This window comes from Helicoverpa armigera, chromosome 25 (assembly GCF_030705265.1).
Source record: "Helicoverpa armigera isolate CAAS_96S chromosome 25, ASM3070526v1, whole genome shotgun sequence".
In the NCBI taxonomy this organism is placed as follows: domain Eukaryota; kingdom Metazoa; phylum Arthropoda; class Insecta; order Lepidoptera; family Noctuidae; genus Helicoverpa; species Helicoverpa armigera.
The window spans coordinates 2,502,404-2,519,719 of NC_087144.1; the positions used below are offsets into that span (position 1 = coordinate 2,502,404).

The window sequence follows — 17,316 nt, forward strand, 5'->3', positions numbered from 1 at the left end:
TCGAATCGGAATGGTTGTCGTCGATCTTATATTGATCAAAAATATACCCTTAAACAAGTTTATACAATAGGCAAAAGTGGTGAAGTCTTTCAAATAAAAAAAGTTAATCAAATACATTAAAATTGGCTTCAAAATAATTTACGAATAATTTTAAATCTTCTTACCTTGTCCAAGAAAGTGTTAAGCGCCCTCAGACTGTCGAGATGTTTCCTGAGTTCCTCTCTCACGGCGTCCAGCTCAGCAGTCCTGTCTGAAAGCTTGGTGCCGAGCAGACTGTAGCGGTTGTTGATCTCCGATAGCTGCTGCTGGACTGGGGATAGCTCTGTGGGAGGAAAATAATATAGGCGTAAATGTGTGTGTAATAGAGGGAATTAAAGTGGTAGGAAAGTGTGAAAAAATGTTGTTCCGAAAATCGATATTTTTATGTCGATGATTTTATTGTTGGCAACAAAAACAAAAATACTGTGCTCGGGAAAAAGATCGATATTTTTTGTCGATAATTTTGTCGTATTGAATTGAATTACGTTTTTTTTGCGCTAAGACACAGGTGGACACATAACGTATGATATCATGTTATTGAAATCACACATATCATGTCTAAAAAATATTGCCAAAAACCTTACAAGAAAACAAAGAACCAGCTTAATTATTCAAGCTAGTAATTTGGCACATATACAATTTAAAGTTATTTACATTAAAATCTAAACATTGATTTCTACTACAAATTACTACACTACTACAGTACTAATAATTACAAAATAATATATAATTTATAATAATATATAATTTATCTTACCTTCAAGATGGAATCCATCCTGGCTGGACCGTCTCGAAGAGAATCCGCTAGACGTAGAGTGAGTAGAGCCAGGACTGACGAGACCGTGGCCCTTGCTGGGTGACGGGGAACGACCGTCCAATGTGCGGCCTGCAATTAAAGAAGTACGTTAATATCTATGTATGTTTAATATTATATGTGTTTCTAATGCCAATTTTTGATGTAGTCTTTATGACTACATATCTTTTTTTACTTTAATAAATTATTTCTTAATTCTTGTCGAATAATTTAGGCTTTAGAAGTACTTTTAACATGTATAACATTATCTAAATCCGTTTGAAACTGCCAACACCACAAAAATACTCCTTTACAGTGCATACCAAATTTCGACCTTATTCAATTTGATTGTCTCTACAAAAACTTTTATAAAGAGGATCACATGTTGGTTCAGAGCACCAACGCTTACAAAACAAATCATACATTTAGTCAGAGCAACCTACACAATATATAAATTGCACTCACTAGGCGTCTGTCGTTTAGTAGGGCTGTAGATCTGTCGCTTCCTGTGCGGACTGTCCGCGCGGTCGCCGCGGGTCAGCGCCTCGTAAACCGCACCCGCTTCGTTCACCTAAGAAACAAAGATAATTTATTATTTTTCTCTAGGTATTTTTCTTCTATCTGCCGTCATCACACAAATCACATTCTTTCTAGCACATGGTTGATCAATGTAATATACAGAAAGTGTGGCAATATTCGTTTATATGGCTCGAACACTATCTTAGGAAAGAATTTAAATACAGCCTTATAATGCAGTGTTGCTGTGTTCCAGTTATAAGTGTATTTGTTATTATATATTTTAAGGCAACCATATGCAGTATAAAATTCAATAATGTTGAGTTTGATATTGGCAGATAGATAACATAGAAATTACCACTAACCATCATGATTTTAGTAAAAAAAATATTAACCAAATCACTAGCTTGCTCATAATTATCGATATAAATAGTATTGTTACCTTATCGATAGTGATAGAGAAGTCCCTGTACTCCTTGGCCAGGGGTCTGAGCTCGTCCTGTTGTTGTTTGATAACGTCGAGGTCCACTGCTACCGGTTGTAACCGGGTTACCCGGTTCTCCATGGATTGCAGCCAGTCTAGGACCTGAGCAGAGAGGAAGATTAAGTTAATACATAGTGTTAAAGTAATTTGTGAATGTAGAAGAAATCTGGTGTTTAGTGTTTTTCATGTTTGCTCGTCTTATTTGGGGTAAAACGATTACTCTATGTTTCTAATAACAGATTTCATATAGATATTACTTTTTTAAATATTTGAAATAAAGTAATAAATTCGCATTTAGCTTCCGTAAGAGTAAAAGCTATCCATTACTGGACATAAATACGAATTGCACCAAACCAGTGTCAAATTAAATTATCACAAACTAATTTTATCCCCGTAAAAATAATACTGGTTTTAGCTGTGTTACTCTAAGTTAGACTGGAAGCCGATCCCAACATTCTGGAAAAAGGCTAGCCGGATGATAACAATCATAACTAATATTCGATATAAACTTACTTGTATCTTAAGGCTCTCGTACTGGTTGAGCTGGTCGGCTCTCTGCTTGGATAACTTCTGTTTCTCTTCTAGAGTCGCGTTGAAGTCACGCCATTGGTTTTCAAGAGCCTGGATAAATAATACGCAATATTATATACATGTTTGACGAATTGAGCATCTCCTCCTTTTTGGGATGTTGGTTAAAATTGTTTATTCTGTTTATACTCAATTCCATATCGATATTTACCAAAATTGATTTTATTTGCGAGATTTTAACATCATACTTATATTTTTTCTACATATTTTTTAAGCTAACGTTTTGGAGAACAATTTTGCAAACCGATTCGAAAATATGTACCTACACTGAATAATACCAACATTATGAGTGAAATATTTTAATTTTATGGTGAGTTTTACAAAGGATAATTCTTAAATATCTTACCTTCATCCTATCGCGGATGACATGTGTGTCGGTAACATCCTTCTTAGAGATGAGTTGTTTGCCGTTACGCAGGCACTCTTCCAACAGTGGCATTTGTTTGTCCCTGTTAAATTAAACAAAAACGTTTTAGTGTTGTTAGAGTAACTTGGTTATTATTTACTACAGTAAATGCAACAGTATAAAGTACTAAGAACTGTAATATAAAGTAATTATTACAATAAAAACAATCTAAAAGCTATTGAATGGACTTTTTTTTCTATGGATTGAGCATCTGCTATTCTCAAAGGACTACTAAATCGAAAATTATTTTTATGTTGAATCAATTATTATTTACTACAAAATGCTATAATTTGGTTTTTTTTTTTGGATTCTGTTCAGTAGTTCTCAAGTAATAGTGTTTGAACATACCCAACTAGTTCTATTTCATCTTTAGACATTTTTAGCATGTCCATTTTTCTTCCTTCAAGTAATATTTTATTTCCCAAAATTTTATCTCCTCTCTAACTCTCACCTGAACTGAGCCAACTGCGTCAACCTGCCCCCTATCTCCTCAGCGGGCATTCTAGCCAGCTCCCTGGTATCAGCTTGTTCAATCAGCTGAGCGTACGCAGCGTCCAGAGTTGAGGCCTGCGCGGTGAATTGTGACAACTCTGATGATACTTCTTCGAGGAACTCGCCGCGTTTGCTCGAACGTTCTAGTAGTTTCTCGTATCTGTGGAGAGGAAAGGTGATGAATATTTTGTGTTGTATGAAATTTGGGTTTGGACTAACAAAAATTTGATTAGAAATAGTAGGCTTGTCTCTGTCATAAAAACTGACCAACAGGACATTCGTGTATGATATTACTATATTTTTGTAGTTTTGACCACGTTTGGAAGTCCTACTTTCATAGAAAAATAAACGTCCGTTTTTGAAAATTGAACGTGAAAATTCATAACAAACAGTTGTTTTAAGAAACAAAAACAAAGTTGACGGTGAAAATTGGCCTTAGTGTTCTAGTTCATCATAAAAACAAATACAACGATTTCATTACAATCATTATTTTTGAGCTTTAATAAAAACATCCAAACTTACCTAGCATAAATATCATCAGCCCTCTGCTCCAATTTCTTAGCGATCCTCGCGTTAGAGGGCGTGAGCGCAGCTTGGCGGGCGCTGGCCAACAGTTTGGCCAACGTTGGCCGCCTGGCTTCCAACTCGCCAATAGCGATGCGTTGTTCGCGCATCTGTTCGTCGAGGCGTTCACGAATAAGGGAGGCTGGTTTTTGTTGGCTCCTAGAGAAAGAAAAGTACCAAATTATATATTGTTTAACGCATATAAGAAAAATTTAACAATTAAAAGTCTGAGGCGTCTTATTTACCATACAGATACATACACATACGTCCGAAATCGAATAATGTGTTTCAGTCAAAATATGACCAATACAAAACTGATGCCATTTCTCGCTAAATTCCAAATAGAAAATCTTATTATTCGACTTGTTTTCACTACCTATCCAAACATTTTCAAACTATCGGATCTAACCTGAATCTGGGACCCTTTAATATCAAGGGTCCACAAGGATCTACTCACTTGAACAAGCTCTCAGCCTGTCCGACCCAGTGTGCCTGAGTCTCTGCAGCATCCTGCAAACCCTGGCACTGCAGTAAGGCGGCCTCAAGCTCCGAGCATCGTGACCCTATACCTTCCACTGTCTAACAAGCTAATATATACCTTAATGTCTTATATATAAGGTCTACTCACTTGAACAAGCTCTCAGCCTGTCCCACCCAGTGTGCCTGAGTCTCTGCAGCATCCTGCAGACCCTGGCACTGCAGTAAGGCAGCTTCAAGCTCCGAGCATCGTGACCCGATACCCACCACTATGCCTACCAAGCTAATATGTACCTTAACATCATAGATATAAGGTCTACTCACTTGAACAAGCTCTCAGCCTGTCCGACCCAGTGTGCCTGAGTCTCTGCAGCATCCTGCAGACCCTGGCACTGCAGTAAGGCAGCTCCAAGCTCAGAGCATCGTGACCCTATACCTTCCACTGTCTAACAAGCTAATATGCACCTTAACGTCATAGATATAAGGTCTACTCACTTGAACAAGCTCTCAGCCTGTCCGACCCAGTGTGCCTGAGTCTCTGCAGCATCCTGCAGACCCTGGCACTGCAGTAAGGCGGCCTCAAGCTCTGAGCATCGTGAGCCTATACCTTCCACTGACTAACCATCTAATATGTACCTTAACGTCATAGATATAAGGTCTACTCACTTGAACAAACTCTCAGCCTGTCCGACCCAGTGTGCCTGAGTCTCTGCAGCATCCTGCAGACCCTGGCACTGCAGTAAGGCGGCCTCAAGCTCTGAGCATCGTGAGCCTATACCTTCCACTGACTAACCATCTAATATGTACCTTAACGTCATAGATATAAGGTCTACTCACTTGAACAAACTCTCAGCCTGTCCGACCCAGTGTGCCTGAGTCTCTGCAGCATCCTGCAAACCCTGGCACTGCAGTAAGGCGGCCTCAAGCTCCGAGCATCGTGACCCTATACCTTCCACTGTCTAACAAGCTAATATGTACCCTAACGCCATAGTTATAAGGTCTACTCACTTGAACAAGCTCTCAGCCTGTCCAACCCAGTGTGCCTGAGTCTCTGTAGTATCCTGCAGACCCTGGCACTGCAGTAAGGCGGCTTCAAGCTCCGAGCATCGTGAGCCTATACCTCCCACTGTCTAACAAGCTAATATATACTCTAATGTCTTATATATAAGGTCTACTCACTTGAACAAGCTCTCAGCCTGTCCGACCCAATGCGCCTGAGTCTCTGCGGCATCCTGCAGACCCTGGCACTGCAGTAAGGCAGCTTCAAGCTCCGAGCATCGTGACCCTATACCTTCCACTGTCTTACAAGCTAATATGTACCTTAACATCATAGATATAAGGTCCACTCACTTGAACAAGCTCTCAGCCTGTCCGACCCAGTGTGCCTGAGTCTCTGCAGCATCCTGCAGACCCTGGCACTGCAGTAAGGCGGCTTCAAGCTCCGAGCATCGTGACCCTATACCTTCCACTGTCTAACAAGCTAATATGTACCCTAACTCCATAGATATAAGGTCTACTCACTTGAACAAGCTCTCAGCCTGTCCGACCCAGTGCGCCTGAGTCTCTGCAGCATCCTGCAGACCCTGGCACTGCAGTAAGGCGGCCTCAAGCTCCGAGCATCGTGATCCTATACCCTCCACTATGTCCTTGTAACGGGCAGTCAGGTCTAGTACGGGAACTTCGAGTTGGCGGATCTCAGATGGGGTGAGATTGCCTTCTAGGGATTTTACTAGGTTCTCGCATGCCTGGAAGAGATGAAATTGATTAGATAAATGTATTCTTGAATACCTGAAAGTCGACTGGCTGAAAATGCCTTGTAGCATTAAGCCCGCTAATGTACACTTTTGAACATGAAGTTTTAATAAATAAATAGATGGTTAAGGTGCTGAGGATTCTAAAGAAAATATATGACTAACGTCAAAATCAATTCTTAACTTGAGCGAGATGTATCTCGAATTTAATCTTTACTTTTATAACAGAAGATATTTTAATTCCTAGAAAACTGGAGCTCTATTCCTCAAGCAGTCGTTATCATACTGGCTAGATCATAGAGCGAGAAAGAAACTGCTCAAATTAGGTAACATGAGCAGTTCCGTTTTCCAAATATATTTTTTGCAAAAAAGATATCATGTGCCTCCTAAAATATCATTTATCTTCTACTACAAAAAAGAACTATATTTCATTTACTATATTATTTTTATTTATTTTTATAAGCCGCTATGGCTGATTATTGATTGTCAAAATCTCCAGTTACGATTATAGTAAGTAGAAATCCACACCTATTATACCTCTAGAAGAAAGTATTACAGCAATAGTTAGGTAATGGGCCCCACGTTTTTATTTTAGTCTAATATGACCGGGACCACCTATGTAGGTTTATAGGTAAGTAACAGTTTTTTTTATTTTCTAGTTTTCAGTGCACATAAGATAAAACCGTTTAACTTAAAAGTTTTTTTACCGATTTTTTATTTTATAGTTTTTAGTATTTAATGAAAATGCCTGCCGAATATTCCTCATTCTATATTTGGGTCAGCAGCGGGAGTGCCAGACTCTTACTGACTAAAAACCGTTGTGTTTCGTCGTAGGCCTTTTATGTACCAGGAAAATCCCGCAGCCCAGGCAGGCCTTGGTCCTGTTGGGCCCCGCTGGGGTTGCTGACATTATTCTACTTGAGTTGCCCTTTCATTTGATACCCATATTGAGGGGGTTGTGGAAAAAATATGTAATCCGCCATTTTGTACCGGCGGCCATCTTGGATTTACAATGTTATTGATATTAGTATATTGTATTGTCATCGGAATTAAAGGTGTGTACCAAATTTCAGATCAATCTGACAACAGCAAGGTACTTAAATTTGAATTACTAAATTTGACCCAAGAAAGAATAAATAATAAATAAAACAAACAGGGTAAGCTAAATAAAACCGTTTAAAAAGAACTATATTTCTCAGACTGTACTTACATCCTTAGCATTATCAATGAGCCGTCCTTGCGAGATGATCTCGTTGTGCAAAGCTTTGGCCTTCGACAGTTGCGACTCAACTGCTCGTGGCTCTCCGCCCACTGGCTCTGATAGCGCCGAGTTCACTTGTGGTTCCACCTGGTGGAGAAATAGATGGGTTTAGTATATTATTGTAAGTGATGTATGGTGAATATGGAAGGCTACACAATTTGAGAGAGTAGTTTCATTTAAAAAAAATGCGAAACTGGACCATATATACGACCTCGAAAAGTGTCGTCGATGAAAAATTACTCTAAATAAGATTTGAATTTAGTTAAATTAATCCTTTAAAAGTTACACTGCAAATAAAGCGTGATAAAAACATTTTAAAATACAAAAACGAAGTGGTCTTATAAGTTTGACGTATCTGTGCGTGTAATTGATGTTTTAATAGACATACACGTTGTAACCATAATAGGTCGGAATTTAGTAGAGTTATTTACGAACTTGCATCTCCTTGAGATTTTAAATATTTAGTGTCATTTATGTAGTGGAAATTACGCCACAATTCAAATATTTTTCTTTATTCCCACAAGGTGACCTGAGCAAACTTCAAATGCAGCATTTTCGTGTGACAACCATTACAACTCACCTCACTAATCCACCTGCCCGCCCTCTGCAAAGCATCATGATAATGCCTGGTAACATCAGCGGCTCCTCTCAGCCTGTCCTGCAGCCTCTGCGCCCGCGCACACAGGTCTGCGTGTCGGCGCCGCGCGGAGCCCGCGCCTTCCCGCACCGCGCTGTCGCCGCGCGGAGCGATGTGGGAGAGGCGGGAGGGTAAGGACGTGCGGTATTCGTTGAGGATTGAGAGGAATTCCTGGTGGAAATATTCGGAATTATTTATAAGTGCGTGTTTGAAAATATTGCTGTAATTTTCATATGTTTTTCTTCAATTTACGTTAACTTTTGTAACATCCAGCTGATTGGCTGAGAAAATGCTTTAAAACCTACTTCAAATGCTCATATGGGACATTTGAACATTTAAATATCGTTGACAAAAAGAGATACTGCTATTTATAAAGCACATTGCAACATAGTAATAAGATCTTGTGAGAATAGCAATAGAATAGTATCAACTAAATAGTTACAATTTTTAATAAAATGTCTTATTTAAACTTCTGAGCAGTGTCTCGCCGGTCATTATTTATTGAAATTTTGAAGCAAAATCCTATCTTTATATCATAACATTTCAATCAAAATAACATAACCCACCTTGCTCTCATCGACGAACTTCTGCGCCGACATAGTAATGAACCTCAGATCGGCCTGATGCGCGATGACATCCGACACGAACTCGCGCACATCCTCGCTCTGGTCGGGGAGGCTGTTGAGCTTGGACAGAGCTGCCTCTTTGTCTTCTAGAGTACGGTACGCGCTCTCCATCCAGGTGTTGAAGGCGTTTAGTTCGTTACTGTGGAAGATAATATAAAGTTAGTTGTTTCTGAGTGTGAGGAGGGAAATGGAAGATATGGTATAGTTCGCATCAAATAACTTTGCGTCTCTAAAATGAGACATTTTATACTTCAGCTTGGGTAGTCGTGTTTGGTTTATATATTTTTTTAACTAGACGCTCATTATGGTTAAGGAGTCAAATAGACAGTAATTTGGCGCCATCGACCTCAAGAGAATATTTACACAAAAAAAAACTTTTTTTGATGTTATATTACATTAACCTACATTTCTATTAAATAAAACAGCACTCAAAATCTGTTTTTGACAATAGCTCATAATATAGACACGATAATTGGCACTATGCTCTTTTAATATTTCTGTGTGCTTTCTATATAAAAATATAATACCAACCTGAATTTGCCCAGCTCATCCCTCGCTGCGGCCAATCGTCGCAGCATCTTGTCACATTTATCAGTGCACTTGTCACAACGCTGCTTAAGTTGTCTGACTCCACGCTCCAGTGCTGCCACCTGTGGTAACAAGTGTATTAGTGAGACAATGAAGCTATTTGCAGGTGTATGTGTGAGACACTGTGTCTATTTGCAGGTGTATTTGTAAGACGAAATAATAACTTGCAGGTGTATCACTTTGTGAGACAATGGCACAACTTGTTTGGAATCTGTTCAGTGGAGTGTGAAGTTATTTGTGTACAGATAATGGGTGTAGTGGAATCGTCTTACGGGAATTAATTTAGTGCGATCGTTATGGCAAATTGCATTAGATTTTCCTTGCTTTTGAAGATATAGAGAGAAACACTAAGGCAAAGGAAGTACTAAGAAAGTATACTGTCATATTTATATAATTGTGCCTTTCTATGTATCTTCTCAGTATATTTTGGATATCAATGCCTGATTAAAGGTGAAGGAAAACATCTGTAGGAAGTCTTTCAATTCGACGACGTTCAATTTCTGTGTGAGAGTGATAAAAAGGCTGATGATGGATACTAACTAATGTTTCTTGTCTGCGCACAATCCACATCCATCCCATCCTAGTATCTAATCTCGGTTCCACATAAGTCAAGATAAAATAGTGTAAACAGTAGAATATATTCCAAGGTATACCTCATGAGGAGCCAGCACATCGCCTCCGGAGACGAGCAGCTGTTTGGCCTGGTCGGCGCAGGCGGACACCTGGCGCTGGTGGCTCTCCAGGTCATCCTTGATCAGCTGGAAATAGGAATAATCATTATTGCAAAGGAATTGTACATAAAATTGCAGTTCACCTATGTAAACCTTTAAAAATGTATTTTTGAAAAGAAATATTTTGTATCGTTGCTTTATATTGGCGATTGCCTTTTTCCAGAAATATTCCTGAATTTTAAAAATCAGCTGTAATTTGGATGACCAGTTCCCTTCTTGTCTTAAAAGGGTTAGGCTGGAGTCTTCATTGTTTAAATCATGAGATCCTTCGCTTCAGGCTCTATAAACTATAACTAATACCATATCAAAAGTAAGCCCACCTTAAGAATATTAATTTGATTCCTCAGCTCATCCATATCTTCCTTAACGGCTTCCTGGTTAGCCAGTCTCTCTTCCACCACAGCAATCCATTCCAGTAACTTAGACAAGGTCTCATCGCAAAGCCTGTATTTCTCCTCAACTGCTTGCTACACACAAAACACACACATCAGTATATTGTTTAGAAATAACACGCACACATATGTACATTGCTCTCAGAGCGTCATAGTGCATCTATACTACAGCGGTTGTACAATGCGTATATCTACTCTGTGATGTCACAAACATGTGACTATTGTAAATAGCTCAGAAACTGTACATATATATTTTCAGATCAAGACTGAACGTTTTGCAATTTTGTAAAAAACTAACCAATTAGAATTACAATTAATTTCTGCATTAAACATACGACCAAATAATGAATAGCTGCAGACACTGTCGTATATTTAATGCAAGATTTTCAATTCATTTAATAATAATAATTTTGATAATTGCAAAACGTCAAAAACATGCCCCATGAGATAAAATAGCTCATGCAGCCATATTTGAACCTGCAAAAGAAGCAAGATTGAACAATATCTACGCAGACAGAAAGCGAAGTCGAGAAATATCTTCGATCGAGACGACAACAGACAGAACAGAGTATGAGAATGACAATTATTCACAAAAACCGAAGATTGCGAACGAAGACACAGGCAAAGCTTAGCATGCAAGCGGTGGAAACATTGTTGCTAGTATCAAAAATACTTTTAAAGTGGCAACACCGAATAAAAAAATCAAATGAAAAAAATGTTGCCATCAAAAAATATTTCTGATAAAAACGCCATATGGTATCAACATCTTCCGACATTATCTTAAAATTAATGTTTGTATTAGAGTTATTTGTTAAAATAGGAATAAAAAAATATAAGTTTAAGAATACCTTCTTGGAAATCTGAAACTTTGAAAGAGTATTTTTGAACAGTAAAAGTAAGAAAAAAAATTAAATTATAAAAGTATTGTGTAAAGTTAACGAAGTATAAAAGTCGAAGAATTTACACGTTATACGTCGAACATTTTTACATTTAAATAAAATAAAAAAATATGTGATTTCATTTTGTTTAAACTTTCAAGGGTCAGTGCATTCAAAATGTACTAACTTTTACAAAGGCTTCTAACCACAATATTTACAGAAACCGCATTTGTAAAAGTGTACTACGAAAACACCGACTATTAAAGGGTTAAACATATTTCAAGTAATAATTGAAATGAAGTCACATTGAAGCCATTAACAGTCTAGCTTACGTTAAACAAAGTATAGACATGCCAACCACACGACTGTCAGTTGTTAAACATTTCATATTAATAAACACTCCGAAAGCACTACACTCACAGCAGGAATGCACCTATTTCATGTGAACAATGTATTGCTAAAGTCTAGCAACATAAAACATTCGACAACTAACGACACTGGACTAGCACGTCACATACATCGGGTAACGTAAGCTACATCACTGGCTTACAATCTCTCAAATAAAGACGATAATGAATAAATACTACCTTCCGTGTTTGTGTGTTGAAAATGTTTTACCATTTCGATAGTTTTGTGAATGTTTGCGATTATCCGCCTTATATCAACGTCACAAGAGCATAGCTTTGTTCATGCATTCCAAAACGTGAGTACGGGTCCAAGGAATGAGTATATCGTTCGGAATCGAACTCAAGGAAAATCTAAAACGGAACGGACCAGCAGTCATAGTACACTGGTTTTTAATGGAAGCGAACATAATAAAGCTGATAGGTCGAATGGGCCCCTCGAACCCACCATCGCGACCTCAAATTCTTAGCACAATGTGAATGGGAGGTTAGGTATTTGGCGAAACGGTGATGGTTCTTTATATCGTCGTTAATATGATCCCTCACAGGCAAGCATTCACGATTTAGCTCAAAAGGGTTCTTTAGCATCGCAGGCAACGGCTGGAAATAAAAAACAACATACATCGAGCCTTAGTACAATGGGTGGTAAGCACACTTCGCAATCGCTAGTTCTTCAGCGAAAAACCAGCGATTGACCAGCGCTCTAACCTAATATAAGCGTTTAAGGACAACACAAGGCACTGAAGTTTTACACTACGTCTTAAGCTGAATTTCTCGTCTAAGAAGTGGAAAGCTAACCTTACTGAAATCAAAAATGTAAGTGAATAATATAGTATGTATAAGTGCTGTCACTACTCTCAAAGAAAAATATCTATTTATTTAAACATCTATCATGTTGTCTGTTTGACAATATGTGTGGGCCACAATATACATAAAAACTGTGACATAACTAGTTTTGCTCAACAACCCCGAAAGTCGACACTAAAAGTCCGGTGGTCGTGCCATGCCATGGTTTAAGCCAAACGCTTAGATAGAGATCACCTTCTAAGAATGGAAATAGGAAGATGTAAAGCAACACCTCTGCTCGATAGAAGCACAAAGACAAAAGCGAAATGAAAGAATCTTACCCTTGTTTCTGCTGGCAGCAAGTAGCCCTTCTTCAGAGCTTTGACTAAGTCCAGACTGATAGATTTAACTGGATCTATGGTGAGCCTGCCTTCGACGGGATCAACTAGTTTCTGTTCCATCGCCTGTACCAATGGCATTATCTTTCCTGTCTCGGGTTCTTTAACGACAGTGCTTGATGGGTCTACGATTCCTTGAGCAATCGCTTCGCCTAAGTTCAACCTCTTCCTGTCCATCACGCTGGTCGTAATGAATGGATCATTGAGAGCTCCGGTGGTAGGATTGTAAATACCGAAGTTCAAGGTTTCAATTAAGCTGAAGCTCTTCTTAGGAGTCATGAGGAGCCCACTTTCAATGGCGGCCGTTAAGGTGTTTAGTTTAGAGGTCTCTGTGTCTAGTATGTTGCCCTTTTCGGCGTCCATAAGGCCTTTACGGAACGCCTCGGGGAGTTTGACTAGCCTTTTCTTGAGATTATCTTTTATGAGCGCTGTGTCTGGGTCTATGTAGCCTAAAGCGGCCGCGTCTCGAATTGTTAGCACTTCGTTGGAATGTGGATCCGTAAATCGAGCGGTAGCGACGTTTAAGTGACCTTCTTCGATCGCTTGCTCAAACGTTAGAGGTTCGCGGACATACACAATCAAACCATTTTCAAAGACGAAACAAAGCGTACGGGACCTATTCTGTGTATCGAATGAGCCCTTCGCGTTTTTATCGATAATGCCCTCAGTGATACCTAACTTTAATGGAATGTATTTATTCTTATGAGGGTCTTTAATGACAGCTGTTTCGGGATCGATAAATTCGTATTTTATAGCTTCGTCTAATGTGAATTCTCTAAGAGTCGGCTCTTTAGAGGCTAACGATTCTGCGACATGTTTCTTAGCTGTCTGAGACGTTAGAGGTTGGATAACGGTCACGAGAAGACCTTTGTCAAACGCGATGTCTAAACTATATGTTTTCTTCGCCTTTGTGTCAATAACCCTACCCTTGCTAACGTCTACGTCTCCTTGTTGAATAGCATTTGGAAGAGGCTTGAATTTGTTTGTGAAGTTATCTTTAACTACGGTAAGATCAGGGTTGAGTAGGTTAATTTCAATAGCTTTGTTGATATCGATAAATTCGTTGGTGCTAGGATCAACAATCTTACCGTTATCAGCTCTGAAAAGACCGTTTCTGATTATCTCTTCAAGGCTCAGATTCTTCTTAGTTGTTACTATCAGGCCGCGATGCTTAGCATCAAGGAGGTTGATTTGATTGCCGTTTGGTAAGATATAAATGCTGTTCTCGTCATCAATAATGCCACTTTCAATAGCTTCGGTTAATTTGATATATTTACTGCTTGGAATATGTTTTACAAGTGACGTCTCGGGATTGATTAATTCTTCGGCTATAGCCGTCTTAAGAGTGATTGGTCTTTCGGAAACGGGATGTATAAATGCAAGTTCGTTGATACTATACATATTCATAGCTAGAGCTTCATATAGAGTGAATCCTGCGCTTTCAATATCTACAATAAGACCTAAGCTCATTGCTTCAGACAGTGAGATTGCAACATCGGAACCTGGCTCATGGAATTTGCCACTTCTCCTGTCGATAATCTCGCTGCGACAACAATCACCTAGCGACAAAGGTTTTTCAGATTTCTTGTCAAAATAGCAAAGATATTTTGGACTGATGATAGACCTTCTGATAGCCTCATGCAAGGTAATCTTGCGATTCGTCGCTGGGTCGATGATTTTACCGGTGCTATCATCGTAAAGACCTTGGTGTAACGCACGTTGAAGACTGATAGGCGCCTTGCTATCTACTAACAATCCTATTTCGAATGCTTTACGAAGACTGATTTCTTCGTTGTCGCTGTTAATATTTCTAATCTTACCAGTCTGATCATCAATAACCCCGGTTTCTAAAGATTCTGGTAAAGTAATCTTATCCCATTTGCCTAGCCTGTTGTCTAAGATATGGACAGAATGAGCATCGACTAGGCCCATTTTGATGGCTTCCACTAGAGTGTATTTTTTACCACTCTGTGGGTCCATAAATAGTCCGGTAATTTCGTTGTAAACGCCCTTTTCAAGTGCTTCTATGAGAGACATTGGTTTGCGTACCTCAACAAGTATTCCCTTTCGAATGCTTCGCGGAAATCAATATTCTCGTCACCTAGCCTGATGGTGCCGGTCCTACTATCAACGATACCTCTATCTACTGCAAATTCGAATGGAATTACTTTACCGGCAGCGTGAACTAATGTAGACTGCGGATCAATCAAACGTTTCTTAATAGCCCTATCTGTAGGTATCTTTTCTTTGCTTAGAGGGTTCGAGAATTTGCCAGTTTTAGGATCGTAAAAGCCTTTGAAGACTGCTTCTGGTAAGCTAAGTTTACGTTTAGCAGGTACAATTAAACCTCGCTCTGAAGCGTCAGTGAGGGAAATCTTATCACCGTAAATGGGATCTCTAACTTTACCTTCTTTAGAGTCAACAATACCTACTTTAATGGCGTCCGCTAATGAAATAATTTCTCCAGTAACAGAGTTCCTAACAGTCAGAGCTTCGGGGTTGATGTTACCAATCTTAATTGCGTCTTCAAGAGTCATGGTAACGTCATTTATAGTGAGAAGACCTGTTTCTGGGTCGTAGAAGCCTTGCACAAGACCTTCTTGTAGTGACCAAGGCTTTTTGTCACTGAGCAAGTATCCTTTATCGCAAGCATCTTTGAGATTACATAGTGGGGAAGTAATAACACCTTTTTCTAAATCAATAAGACCCGACTTGACAGCTTTATCAAATGGCACAACTGCTTCAGATTTATCATCTTTGATCTTAACCTCAGAAGGATCTACAAGTTTATCGTGTATGGCTTCCTTCAATGTAATAAATTGACCAGTTCTAGGGTTCATAACTTTTCCAGTTTCGGGAGAATAATATCCTAATTCTATAATATCAAACAGAGAGAAAGTCACCGCTTTGGTTGCAACTAATCCCTTCTTTAATGCATCGTCTAATGGAATGTCTTTACCAGTCTTTTTGTCCTTGATTTTGCCTGTTTCGGGATCAATTAATTTAGTATCAAGAGCTTCAGATAGAGGAACGAATTTCTCTAAAGCAGTATCTTTAATTTCTGAAATTGTTGGATGGACGATATTCCTATCTACTGCATCCCCGACACTAACTAACTGTTCCGTCACTTTGTCCTTAATTTTACCTGTTTTCGGCTCGTACATATCATTCTCAATGACCGCTTCGATGGAAATGGGTCTACGAATAACAGTGATAAAACCGCGTTGTATAGCTACAGATATTTCGATAATTTCACGTGTTTCCACAATGGTTATAACACCCTCGTGAATTTCAATGATGTTACGTTCAATAGCGTCTGACAGAGAAATTATTTCATTAGTACGGGGCACCTTAATGAGTAGAGATTCCTGGTCGACTAATCCCTTTTCAATAGCTTGTCCTATCGGCACTAATGCTCCGGTATTGACGTCCTTAATCTCACCCGTTTTCGCGTTGTACAGACCTTGTTCTAATGCTGATTCAATGGTTACCTGTTCTGGAATAGAGACGTCCTCTGGTTTTTCAACTATCCACCCTAATTGTACACATTCTAGGAAAGGTACGCGTTTGCCAGTCTTAGGATTAACCATATGCCCTGTTGTTTTATCGATAATGGGCCTGGCAATAGCTTCATCAAAGGAGATGTAATCGTCAGATTTAGAACCTAAATCTTTTACTAAGAGAGTTTCTGGGTCGAAAATTTGTAAACCGTAAACTAGTTCTTCAAAAGTAATTTTAGCACCAGTTTCAGGATTCAAGAATACCTGTTTTTCTATGTCATATACTCCCATTTCTGATAACTCTTCCGGAGTCAGTCTTTGAGAAATAGCTACAGAATAACTTGGTTTAAGCTCTTTGACTACTACGCAGTTTTTAGATATTACATCAACTGGAGCGAACCTACTTATCTGTTCCTGTTCTAAGGAGTCCTGTACTGTGAGTGGCGACTCAACACCGTTAATGATAATTCTGCAAACTTTAGGTTCAATTTTACCTTGAGCAATAGCGTCAATTAGTTGTATATTTTCGTAAAGGGGTTTGATAGGTTCAGATTTTTCTTTTGTTACATTTTGTTCAGTGATCTCTTCAATTACTCTCAGAGGCTGTCGTTCAGCATCGATAAGCATAGCAGAAACCGATTTACCATCATTAACAGTAATGATTGGTGTTGTTTTACCTACTCCAATCATTTTCTGTTCAGGGGCGGTAGAAGTGGTAATTTCAGAGATGACTGTTGTGGGAGTCTCAGTTGTTTGACTGCTAAGTTCTTGAACAGTATGTGTCGTGGTGACAGTACCATGTTGAATGATAGTCTCTGTGTAAGTAACTTCTGTTGGCCCTTGAGTAGTAGTCACATCATAGCTTACAGTTGTTATTTCTTCAGGAGTAGTTGTCTTGATCAATTGCTCATACTTCTTATAAGTATCAGGATCGACAAGACCTTTCTCACGTGCTTCATCCAATGGAAGCTTTTCGCCTGTTTTAGGATCAACTACGACAGCGTT

General features: G+C 39.0%; 1 protein-coding gene across 1 annotated transcript in view; it reads right to left on the reverse strand.

Moving 5' to 3' along the window:
- The window catches only part of LOC110381036 (dystonin), a 206,990-nt gene that overhangs the window by 53,181 nt on the left and 136,493 nt on the right, over window positions 1–17,316 (reverse strand). Inside the window, 15 exon segments of the mRNA XM_064041470.1 lie at window positions 165–322; window positions 797–925; window positions 1,298–1,403; window positions 1,791–1,934; window positions 2,346–2,453; window positions 2,767–2,869; window positions 3,278–3,478; window positions 3,841–4,041; window positions 5,881–6,104; window positions 7,321–7,458; window positions 7,952–8,179; window positions 8,575–8,773; window positions 9,166–9,284; window positions 9,876–9,980; window positions 10,274–10,420. Of these exon segments, the coding sequence (XP_063897540.1) occupies window positions 165–322; window positions 797–925; window positions 1,298–1,403; window positions 1,791–1,934; window positions 2,346–2,453; window positions 2,767–2,869; window positions 3,278–3,478; window positions 3,841–4,041; window positions 5,881–6,104; window positions 7,321–7,458; window positions 7,952–8,179; window positions 8,575–8,773; window positions 9,166–9,284; window positions 9,876–9,980; window positions 10,274–10,420 (2,310 nt within the window).